Source organism: Hydra viridissima, unplaced genomic scaffold (assembly GCF_058129835.1).
Source record: "Hydra viridissima isolate aposymbiotic clone 2 unplaced genomic scaffold, HvirCarnegie_v1 scaffold_19, whole genome shotgun sequence".
NCBI classification, from domain to species: Eukaryota; Metazoa; Cnidaria; class Hydrozoa; order Anthoathecata; family Hydridae; genus Hydra; species Hydra viridissima.
This window is the reverse complement of record NW_028324318.1, coordinates 1,614,686-1,627,749: the sequence shown is the minus strand read 5'-3', so window position 1 is coordinate 1,627,749 and position 13,064 is coordinate 1,614,686. Positions and strand designations below refer to the sequence as shown.

The 13,064-nt window shown below is 29.9% G+C and overlaps 2 protein-coding genes and 1 pseudogene across 3 annotated transcripts in view; all 3 read right to left on the bottom strand.

The window, feature by feature from the left end:
• LOC149876641 (uncharacterized) overlaps positions 1-13,064 on the bottom strand; it is a 124,070-nt gene that overhangs the window by 27,995 nt on the left and 83,011 nt on the right. The gene's annotated exons all lie outside the window — the stretch shown is intronic.
• LOC149876648 (uncharacterized) lies at positions 123-3,115 on the bottom strand. Its single transcript, XM_090075279.1, has 2 exons — positions 2,701-3,115; positions 123-2,368 (listed from the first exon to the last, which is right to left on the bottom strand). Exons 1-2 carry the CDS (start codon positions 2,921-2,923, stop codon positions 123-125), a joined length of 2,469 nt encoding a protein of 822 aa, XP_089931405.1. The 5' UTR covers positions 2,924-3,115.
• On the bottom strand, positions 3,352-5,467 carry LOC149876647 (uncharacterized; annotated as a pseudogene). The gene is made up of 3 exons (XR_016448681.1): positions 4,718-5,467; positions 4,081-4,617; positions 3,352-3,370 (listed from the first exon to the last, which is right to left on the bottom strand). The product of XR_016448681.1 is annotated as an uncharacterized LOC149876647 (transcript).

Below are 13,064 nucleotides of genomic sequence, written 5' to 3'. Positions count from 1 at the left end.
AAAAATGAGAAAAAGAGTATTTGTTAAAATGTACAACTCTGTAAGTAATCAAAAATTTAAAGTTATTCTCAATAAGTAATGAATTTAACTATTGACAAAATCATAACTGCTAACAATAACAATTAAAAAATTCTATAGCGTATGCCGACAAACATTTGATCATTTAAGTTAGTAATGTTATAAGGGTGATAATCTTTACAATCATCTGCATTGATAACAATATTTTTAAACAAATTTTCATTTCTTTTTACCACATAAGCATAAAAATGCTCATTGAAATTAACTGTTTCTAGTGGATTCAACACCAAAAAAGTTTTAGGTTTAATATGAACAATGCAGAGCAACTCTCCTAGTTGTGGATAACTTTCAACAACATCATGACATAAAATGCAACCTAATTTGATTTCATATGATCCAAAAGTAATTGAATGAGCAACATAAACCTCATCAAATATATTTAAATTCAATGATTCACATATGGTGTTTCCAATTTCTACCTGCAAATTTCCAACAATAACCTTATCACATTTACCAAGCTGCTTATTATCTGAATACAATGACCTACTAAATAAGCAATTAGCAAGTTTCAATTGGTATCGATGCATGACTGAGTAACAGATGTTTTTAAAGTTACGTATAACTGAAGAAAGTTCTTTAGCAAAACGATGTTTTGCCTCAAATCGCATACACCAATATCTACTTAATGGCCCAAACTTAGCCATACACTCTGGGTAATGCAGCATAAAGTGATGCTTTGGGGTTAAACTGTTTTCTGGGTAAACTGATTTAAAGTAGTAATGATGCTCTTCGATTAAAAATTCAAGTTGAGTAATAAGACCATCTGTTATTTCAGGAGCAAAAATAATATCCAAACATCCTAATAATAGAACCAAAAGTTTCCAGTGGGGTTCTTCATCTGGAATATATTTGCCTATCATGAGAGGCAAATTCCGTATCAAGCACCATGATTCAGCAGCTTCAATACGTAAATTCTGAAGATTTATTTCTGGTGGTTTGCTATTTTTGTCTGCCAAGGAGTAATTAAAATTATTTATTGCATTATTTATATCTACAAGGGAAATAATTTTTTTGTCTGTAAGAGTCCGTAACACAAGACATATTTCTAACGGCACTACTCCTTCCAACAAATCATGCATACAATCTACAGCACTTTGTTCTATACAGTGAAACCAGTTAAGACAGTTTAAAGAACAACCATGTTTTATGCCAGTTTTGGAAGGATCATAATCAGTTGATTGAGACTCAACTACATACAGATTGTAATCAGCTATTGTTCGTTTTTCAAAAACTATTGACCTATAGGTTTCTTGCAATTCAGATTGAGTACATTTACAAAAACGACAAAAATAGGTGGCACGAAAACTTTCCATAAAACCAAATAAGGAATGTGCTCCTAAATTATCTGCAGAAAAAATGACAATTATTGCATGAATAGTTATTTTCTTTCCATTTACTATAACTTGAACCCCTTGCTCACTTTCTAATTCTTGGAGCTGACATAAAACATTTTTCAAAATGTTATCATATGAATAGCTTGTAATATTGGCATCTAAAGCATACCATATTCCAATCAAATAAATGCTGTCTGTCTTGGACTGATACTCTGGCAAAACATTTCTAACTTGCATGTATAAAGCCTCAAGTTTATGAACAATTGTATGACTTCCTAACACATTAGTTACTTCAAATGCATCAACAAAAAAATGAAGTAAAAATGTTTTTGGATATTTTTGGAGAAAAGGATGACTGTGAAATCTTCGTGTGTCAAAGAAATCTCTAATTCTTGTTGGAATTGAACTAGGACGGCACATTGGAAAAATAATTTTTTCGGATGCAGGCTCCATTATCTTTGCAAGAAGCTGATCAATTGGAACAAAATAACATTTATCTTCTACAATTACAGATTGCATTGATTTTAAACCAGCTGAAAATCTTTGTTCTAATCGCATGCCAAGAGGTATTTCTATCGGTTTTATAAAAAAACCATTGTCCACTAACCACTTTTCCCTTTTATGAATTGTATCAATGTTATTTGTTATATTACAAATGTTTTGCATTTTTATTAAAGCTTCATTGATACTTGTATTATCCTGTGTTAAACTTAACTGGATTATCAGATCTTTAAGCAATTGTGAACCAAAAAATGATATGTCATTTACAACTCCAATTATATTTTCCATTATCATTTGTGAGTTACTTAAAGTAATGTTACCTTTTGCAGATAATTCTGAAAAAAATTTCATAATTGAAACTTCCAAGTTAATGGATGTGGTTTGTTCTACATCCTCAATAATGTCATCTGTGTTAATCCTTTGGCTTTCAATTGTTATTTCTTCATCAGTGATATCTAAAAAAAAATTACAGAAAACAATTTATATAAAAGAAAAAATTTATATATATATATATATATATATATATATATATATATATATATATATATACATATATATATATATATATATATATATATATATATATATATATATATATATATATATATAATATATGTAACATACATACATACATACATACATACATACATACATACATACATACATACATACATACATACATACATACATACATACATACATACATACATACATACATACATACATACATACATACATACATACATACATACATACATACGATTGAACAAAATAAAAAGAAACTAACTAGTGGTAGTTGAACTTGCAGCTTTGATCTCATCAGGAATTATTGTTGAATGCTGGGTTTCATAATGTTTTCTTAACTTTATGAAACTTAGGAAAACTCTACTGCATTTATCAAAAGTGCATTTGACTTCTGAACCTCTCGAAGTCAATCCATGTAAATTTCGAAAATGAGAAAAAAGGACATGTAATGAAGAAAAATACAATCTACAGAGGAAGCACTTCATAATTTCTTTCGGTAACCTTTTTAAAAAAAAATTTTTTTTTTTCAACGTATTTTATTATTTAATCCGTTGAATTAATGGAATTTCGAAGATTACGTAATTTGTTAACTTTACTCCGTTAATTTTGTTGTTTTTGGAAACGAATTACTTCGTTAAGTTAACGGAGACACGCAGTCCGTTACTTTTTCTAACGGATTGTTTTTAGAGTGTAGGCTTCTTTCCATGTTATAAGGTCAGTCAATGTGGTTCCATGCAAGTTTAAGTTAGGAATCTTGTCTGCTCTGGGAGTGTGAGGATTCCCATTTTCTTGATCTTTTTAAACGTAGGATCTTAATTAATAACCTTTAAAAATATGGAGAATATTGTAATTTACGCATTTGTCAAATATCGAGTTACTTAAATTTTATAAGGTGTTTCACTAATTAATAAGCTTAGTTTGCATTTGCAACACTTTTGATAAAGAAAAAATTCTTATATTTGTTAAATTCTTATGTATTAAAAAGAAAAAATGCTTATACTACATGTATAAGAATTTTTTCTTTTCAATATGTTATATATAATCATTGTTTAATATATAATATACAATCATTGTTTTACATTTTATTATTTTGGTAAAAGGTCTTCATCAAAATCTTAGTATCTAAATATTTAAGAGAATTAAATTTCAAGTAATAAAAGGAATTTTTAGTAAATGGTAGCAAATTACTGTTTACTAAAAACCATTAAAACAAAGAGGCCATATATAAATATGGTCAGTTTAGTGCCATATATAGTAGGGTGTCCCAAAAAAAAAAAAAAATTACCTCTCAAGCTTTTCCCATTCTCTAAGGTCTAAATGGGCTAAAAATACCACAGAAAAATTTTTTGTTCCAGTAAAAGTGATATCTGTAAAATTTCATTTTTCAAAAAAAATGCAATTTTTTGGAAAAAAATCATGTATTTTAGAAACTCTCTTGAAAATATATATTTCCAGTTTAAAAAATTAAATTTTTTTGAGTTGTTTTTTTTTCAGGTCCTTCTTCAGCTTCTTTCTGTTGTCTCTGGCAACCAGCATGAGGTTCTGTTTCATGTTGTCCGACCTGTAGCCTCCAACAAAGTCCTGGATTAGTCGGATATTCCTTTCAGCGCAGTCATTGACACATTTAATCGACTTCAAAAACCTTTTAAATATATCAAATGTCTGACTGGCATCTCCGCTGATCCACTTCTCCACCTCTTCTACAGGGATCTCACATACCTTGAACAAGATCCAGCTCTGGGAACCTACCAGCTCAGTAAGCTCTGTTGATCTGATAATAACCGGTAGCTTCAGTTTCCCCATATGAAACTGGTCAGGGACATCACACTTGACCAACTTCTCCAACATTTTCTTCTTTACCTTGTCGTCAATATCATCGTCAGCTAGGGACAGAATAACTAACTGTTCTGTTAAATATCAAGCATGCCGTTGCATGCTGTAAAGAAGGGCCTGTCCAAGTTTTGGGTAGTGGTCCCTTATGTCAAACGATGACTTAAAGGCAGCCAAGTCATTTGAAGTCGACTTGTCCACCATACAGGATTTTCAGAACCAGGGCCCATAACATACAGAAAGAAAGAATGCTGCTGTCTTTACCATCTTCTTCTCTTCCTCATTTATCACCTGGGCTACCTTCTCAGTCATCCTCAGGGTCAGCAGGTATAGAGCATCTGCCATGAACCTTTAGAATAAATTATTATTATTATCAAATATGTAAGAAAAACTTGAAAATGTACTTTCCCCTAAACACAAAAATTATTGATAATATACTATAACTGTACCTGGCTTCATGGCAGGCTCCAGGTTGATAAAAATGAAATCCTGGCACATCTCCACCCAAATAGAAGACAACTAACTCACAAAGTTTCTTGTAGTCCCCCCTGTTAAATGTCTCTATGGTCAGTGCCCTCTTGCCAAACTCCAGGGCCTCCCTTGCAATGTTGTACAAGGATGATCCGACCTGTAGCTCATTCCAATCAAACCTAATGATCTCCTCCATCTTGTCTACCTCCTCCTTGATGTGTGACCAGGTTTTCTGCAGTCTTACGTAGAGTGCTCTCTTTGGCCCCTTTGTTTTCTCACCAGTAAGAGCTTCCATAAAATGAGAGATGTGTAGCTCCAACATGTGTCGCCTGCATAGAAACCAGAGTAAAGGAATGTTGAGGATGTTTGTGAGGATGGTAATGGCCCCAAAAAATACTCCAGTGTTGGAAGCAGTGGTGTCACAGCATATGGCAAATATCTGATCAACAATATCGTAATATTCTAGGAGATTTAAGATCACATCTGCCTGGTCAATTCCCTTGGAGCTTTCAGCTTGAATTACTCCAAGGAGAATGTCATTTGTGTCTTCAATATCAGGAGATGTAACACTGATTGCAATCCTTTCAACAGTAACAGTTATGTTCAGGTTCTCCTCCATCTCTTTGATCTGTTTGCCGTCAAAATGTAGGACAAGCCTCTTTCCCTTCAAGGTTTCCATTATATCTTGTCTTATCTGGTCTCCTAGTAATTAAAATAACTTTATCACCTATATAATTTAATCTTTATTTATCCTAGTTTTACTTGATCTTCATTATTTTCAATAATTTTATATTCTACTATTTACTCTTACCTAGATCTTCAATCTTCTTGAATCTCTTTCGATGAACAGAGCTTCTGGAGATGGGCACATCCTCAAGATTCACGCCTGCTTTATTGCAGATTGCTGCAATGAGTGCGGTTTGAGGTCGAATCCCGACCCTGTATCGAGCAGATACTTCAGAAGTACAATCCACCAGATCCTTAGAACTGATACTTATCATTATCTACATAATAAACAGCTATGATATTTCTAATCTAATTGAATTCAGTTTGATTAAGTTTACTCAAAATTTGTACAACCAACTTTACATTTTATTACAATCTTTTATTTACCTTGCCTTTTACTGTAGAATCAGAGTTTTGGAGTAATTCATTGACTGAAACTTCATCTGTGGAAATTACAACTTCTGACTCGGATGCAGAAGAACCAGCATCAGATTCAAAGGAAGCCTCAAGTTCACTTAGAACTAGTTCCCTTGTTTTTTGTCTTTTTTTCACTTCTGTAATCTTCATATTCTTCATTCTCTGCCACCGATCCTGTCTGTTTTTAACAGCTTTTTCAAATTCTTTGTCTACCTCTGTAGTTATATACGTTTTTCTATCTTCTTTTTGATCTAAAAAAAACTGGATGTCCTCTGCCTTGGCCTTCTGGGAACGAAGTCGATCTGATTGGATCTTCTCCTCAAATTTCCCCACAGATATATCGAGGAGTTTGCTGCTCTCCTTAATGAACTCTTCCTGTATCTTAATGAATCTACCAATGCTCGAATCTCAGTTTAGATCTCTCAGATGGATTATTTTGCAATACTTAATGTGGAGCTTCAGAATCTTATCCCTGATTACACATAAAAGAAGTTTATAAATTACATAAATATTGGTTATTTTTTATTATTTGTATTGGTATTTGATTATTTGTTTGTTTATTTTTTGATTTACTTATTTGTTTATTTACATAATTAAAAATTACTTAACTTTTTTACCTGACAGCAGCTCCAGAAATGATGAGTTCTCCAAAATCAGCCTTGTTCCACACATCCATTACAAGAGAAGTAACACATTTATGGTTGGGATCTTTACAGGATCTACCCTTGCAGATAAGGTCTTTGCCTGGAAAACTTTGAGGACAAGCTACAAAAGGTTTTGTAGATTTAAACTTTAAAGCCTTGGAAGATTTGATAAACTGTATATATCTGAGCACATTTCCAATGCTGGGGAGCTGGTTCGTGGGCAGCTGGTTGATAGGATACTTGAGAAGAAACAGTAGCCTTCTGGGATTAGTCTGTATCTTCCTCTTTTCTCCTTTATTCTTGTCTTTCTTACGATGACGGTCCATTTTAGAAATTACTATTAAATATTAAATTATATAACACACTTTATTTTATCTATTCATTCAATCATTCATTAAACAATTATATTATTCATTGAATCTTTTTTTAATTTTTAGCTATGTGTAAAATGCATTATGTAGCATGACAACAAAAGTAAACTTGTATGTAGTACATATCTCTAAAACGTGTCATATGATCAAATCGCGCGTAATTAAATTTACCTTTTTAATTGACCACAGACGACTTAAATTGACATTTAATCACACTAATACTAATAATAATATTGTTAAACTAGGGGATCATCATTAAGTTTATTAAAAACAAAATATAACATCAGAAAAATTTCACTACAAATTTATCAAACATTAAAATAATGGACATTTATTTCTAAAAAATCGTAATTTTTAAATTTTACAGATATCTTTTTTTGAGAAAGGTTTTTTTTTTTTCCGTTTATTTTTAGCCTTAGGGCACTTCAGAGAATGGGAAAAACTTGAGAGGTATCCTGAAAAAAAAAAAGTGTGTTTCTGGGACACCCTAATATATAGTCATGGTCAAATGGTCAGTTATTTTTAAAAAATTTATCTAGCTGTGTGCATTTCACGTTTTAAAGATAATATCCTTTTTTAAAGAAACATGTATCAAGGGGATACCGAAACCTTAATAACTCACGTATAATTTACGTTCCCTTTACATTATACTTATTAACTAAAGTTCATGTTATAAAAAATTTGACAAGAATTTAGTTTTACTTTTTCGTCAATTTAAAGCATGATGAAGTGTTATTATTTTGCTAAAAACGTATTGCGTTGAACTTAGTAATGTCGAGGAAAATGTTTCTGCCTTACACTGATATGACCTAAATCAGTTGTAAATCACTCAAATAATGTTAAATAATTGGTAAATTGTTTTACCTCCGCATACTTTTTCTTTTAATTTCACAGATGGTTCAACTTTTTCAATTTGAAGGCGTTTTTCTATAAGGGTATTAGTTAAAGTTTCGCAACTTTAAATTGTGGAAAACAGCCACTATAAATTAAGTTAACAGACCGACCATAACCCGTATTACGGGTTTCTTTTTGCAAATATTTATGAATTGTTCAAATAATTTGAATAAACGATTTAATTTCTAATAAAATTTTATTGTTAACGCAACTTATTACGCAAGAAAGAAATAAAAAGTTAAAATTTTTTTTTTTGGTTCCAAAAGTTTAACGAGATATCTAAGGAAATATTTCATAAAATGTATATGAATCGAAAATATTAGAAGACGAATATCTTTGAAACTAAATAAGCTACAGAAGTGGTTTATACCGTTTTGAAAATAAAATCTATTAAGGAACTTTTAATTAAAAAAGATTTATATTGGCTATAAAAATTGCCTAAACTCCCTGTTATAAGTAAACAAGATCCTCTAAAAAGAGTTTTAAAAAAAGAATAACGTGAGTTCGTTTCGTGCCAAGGAACGACTCTCGTTACTTAATATTGATGTTAATACCTTTTGTGTTCATAAAAATATTACAAAACATAGCAAATAGTGATTCACTAGTAAATTGCAGTGATGTGTAAAATGGTATTAAAAGTTCAACTAGAAAAAGTAGAATAGAAAATTTCTTTAGTGAGGTGTGTTATTCATATTTTAGTTTTAACATTTAAAATTTTCATAAAGGTAATCAACTGCGTTTAAGATAAAGTTTCTTGTTTCCTTTTGCGCTTCACTTCAAATATTTTAAAAACTTGAAGTTCTAATATTAAAAGTCCTAATATTTTTCAGATCATTCTTACCGATAAGCAGAGGCTCAATTACTGCTTTCAGTTACTAAATGCAATTTTAGTATTAGTATTTGTTAGTTCATCATCCCTAAACAATGACTTAAAACGAAATAACAATAATGAGCACCAGAGTTTACTAACACTTTTTTATGTTTTTAATATTTTCTCAGCATGAAGTCTCGCAATAGAGAATTTTGGTATAGAAACTAGCGTAACGAAACAAACGCATTTAAGTTAAGATAACGTTTCTAGTTGTGCTTATTAGAAATTATTAACGGAAATTATTATAAACGGAAACCTTTAAAATGCCAAATATTTTTTAACAGTGGTATGTTAAGGTTTTAAACTAAAGTTATTAATAGTTTTAATAGTTAGTTAAAGTTATTAATAGTTTTATAATATTGTACTCTTTTTTTTTTTTTTTTTTTATAAGAAGTGTTTTATAGAAACTTGTACTGGAAGCCCAAAAATCTTTGGAAACTACTTGTACTAAGTTAGTTACTTATCGATAAAAAGAAAGTTATTTTATAAGGAGAATTCTTTATGTTCTGTTTAGGGAATAATCTGAGGATTGTATTACATCGAATGATGTAATACAATCCTCAGATTTTTCCCTGAACAGAACATAAAGAATTGGTGAAATTTAAATATTTTTTGTTGACTGTAAAACATTTTATCTTATTTGTTAACATGTTTTCAAATTGATTATATTTACATTTTCTCTCTTTTGATACTAAAGAAGCTCTTTTTTAGTACTAGAGTTGTAAAAAAGTACTCATAAAATAAGAAACCTTTTAGTACTGGCCCGTTGCTTAGTTTCTTAATAAAAAAAACACATGTATTATGTTAACAACGCGGAGACATTAAATGCTGATAATTATATAAGCATTGGAGGCAGAATTCAGTTACCTACTACTTCTAGCCAATGCCGTGAAAGTCTGACACTTGCGAATCGATTATTTTTTTCGTGGAAAATTGTTACAAAAATTTTAGTTTAAAGTTTAACTTTTCATCGCGCTCTCCTAAATAAAAATCGTTGATTTGGTAACATTGCAGTGCAAAGTTTCTGTTTTGGTCTTACTTAAATCCAAATCGCACTTCTAAAAAAACGTTTCCAGATTGGTAACAGTGGTAATAGGTCAATCGGAAATTGGTGCAATTGTAATATTTAGTGTTTTTAATAAGTTTTTTTTTAAATATGCAAAAGGTATGTTTATTAAAAATAATCAGATTAAAGTTAATTATTATTTTAAATCATATTTAACATAAAAACCCTGTTCTATGACTGTTAAAAATATATGCTAATGAATATAGATTGTTTAAATAATAAAAGGTGATCTTGTAGTTCAAATATTTTTAAATAAAAATGCAATGTTATGTAGTAAAAATTATTAATTACAACCTTTTTTGGATCATTTAGGAGGGCTTTTGGAACCAAGAGACTGTTTCAGAAAGGAGGAGGGATAGGGGGGGAGGTTATATTTCCACTTTAAAATTGAAATATAAAACAATAATAATGGACAAGTGTTGAAAAAAAAAAGTTTTCGTACATCACCGTAACTAGTGAAGGCATAGAGAAAAATTATCGCCAGCCCTTCTTCTCGTCATGCCCGGTTTCCTAACATAAGGCTTGCGTTGCAAGCAGACTTTATGAACTAAATATGAAGATTAAAAATATCTCCAATTTTGAAAACCTTAAAACAACCTAATGAAGGAACGTAGCAGAAATCCCCAGCAATTTTTAAAAAAATTTCGCGCTTTACTTTTATTCAAAAAAATCCCATATTTTAAGGTATCAGTGTTATATTTTACTTATGATTTAACTGCAAAAGCTATGACGATTACTTTGGAAGTTACACCACAGGCGAAGTGTTGGATCAGTTTTAAACTGGCCATATTCGGGCCACACTTCAAAAACGCAAACTTAAAATCGAATCAATACCTCAAGTAAAAAAATAACATTTAAATCGGATTTTATCTTAAAAGAAGTAAAACAATAGTCCCATTTATTTTCTACTTTTTATTTTTTGTCCGAAATTATTCTTTATAATTATTTTTTTTTTGGGGGTTCTTATCCTGAGAATAACAAAATTTTAATACTAAAAACGTTTAATACCATTTTGCGCAAAACAACAAAACAAAATTTTAGTTCTAGAGGTATATTTTATTTTTGACAGAGCTAACAGTTTAAATGAAAATTTTAAAAAAAGCAAATAAATTAATTTTCTGGCTAAATGCAAAAACTTGGATGAAGGAAAATCATAATCTGAGTATGGCATTAATTGGTTTCCATGCAATGACTGGATTTTAACATGCTGGGATTTTTAATTACTGTTCACGGAATAAAATTTTTAATTACTGTTCTTCTAAAATAATAATATAGTACAACAAACTCAAAAAAAAAAGATAACTTGTAACGGAAAGAAGATAGTCAAACTATTGAAACCATAATCGGGCAAAAGTGTGTAAGCAGTTCCTTGCCCCATAAACAAATCAAAAATTTGTAAAGAAAAATGTATTTATATTAAAAATATTTTACTGGATATAATTTTTTACTTAAATCAAAAGTAGTATTTAACTTTAGTGTCGTAAATCTCCAAAGTAAAAAAGAAATAACAATTCTTCCGCAAATCTCATTTTAACATTGGTTTATTATCGAATATTAATAAGAAGTTATTTTCGGAAAAATGTTTCATGGACCAGAGTATTTAAAAAACAACTTTCTGCTTGATAAAAATAATAAGTTACTTAAACTATAACATTTTGTTCAAATTATAAACAAGAATAATGTAATTAAAATTTGCTTAATTTATATTCTAGCTTTCCACTCTAATAATTATTCACTTTAATCAATGTTTAAAATATTTTATTAAAATTTATTTTCCTTTTTTAAAGATACAAATTAATCATTCAAAACAAGTTTTTCCAAAAAAAACCCTAAAAACTAATATAACATCATATAACTATCTGAAATACACTTTATCATTTCCCCATGCTCGTTTTTGCAATAGAAACTCAGCTATGTATCACTGGAAAAGTGGTTCACTGGTCTAGTGTCTTCTTTGCTCGTAACCCTTAATTGTCTTTGTGAAATTTTTTTTCTCAGATAAGCTGAGTGTGCACAGTTGGGTTATTGAGATTGACAAACTTTCTTTGGTAAACGAGGATGTGTATGTAAATACAATTCGAAATCTGTAGAAGATTGGCGTCAAATTTTCAACCATTGCGTTTTATTAGTGGATAATTATTTGGAATGACCTGTGTGTTCTAACATTCTCATCATTAACACGAAATATATTGAAATATATTTATGCCGATAGTTAAACTTTGAAAGGAAGAATTAAATGAACGAGCTATAGAACAGTTTCTTTTCTACGTGAAGTTTTAATTAATTATAAGCCCAGCCGGCACACAACGTTTTATTAACGCTGTATTTACGTTAGATTTCATGTTAATATAACGTTGCCGGTTCGGCAAAATGGAAAGGTTTTGTAACGCAAAGTTCTTAAGTTAGATTTACGCAAGATAATAACGTTATACTAACGTAAAATTCTAATGTTAGATTAACGTTATACTAACATAAACGTTATACTAACGTAAACGTTATACTAACATAACGTTATACTAACATAAACTAAATTAATTTGGAAAAATATTGGCGTTTTATACTAACGTAAAATATTTATAGTAATTATGTTTAATATTTAATGTTAATATACTGTTATATTCATATAACCCCGCCGAAGCCTATGGCTTCTTGTCATGTTTAATATATGAATACAGCCGTATATAAACGGTTTATACGTACCTTTAATGTTAACATACTGACATTAAGTGTTCAACACAATTACAATCAATATTCAACGTTAATATAAGGATTTCTAATCCTTTACAAGGCGTTGGAAAAACAGTTTCGGGAATAATCAAACTAAAAATACCATAAATGATTTTGAAGACTTTATTTAAAGATGTATTATGTAAACTCAAACTTATTTGTACTTCTGTCAAAGACTCGTGCATTAGCAGGATGACTTCTAAAATACAACATAAGATATGTTAATGGGATATTTAAAAAACAGTTAAAAATACATTTTTCTTATAACTGACAAGTTGTTTGATTTTTTCCTAACGCTAACTTTCAAGATTGAAGACTAAGATATATTTAATTAAACAAAACATATGTAAGGAAGATGGGCCTAGCCGGCATACAACGTAGTATTTACATTGTATTTATGTTAAAATTACGATTTACGTTCCTTAACGTTAATAGAACGTTGTATAAACTTTTTAGCGTAATATTCTAAAGTTGAGCTAACGTTGACACAACGTTAAAAAAACAAAGAAACATTAACGTAACATTCAAACGTTGAGCTAACGAAAAGACAACGTAAAAAAAAACAAAGAAATATTAACGTAGTTCTGCTAACTATAAAAAAACCTACCG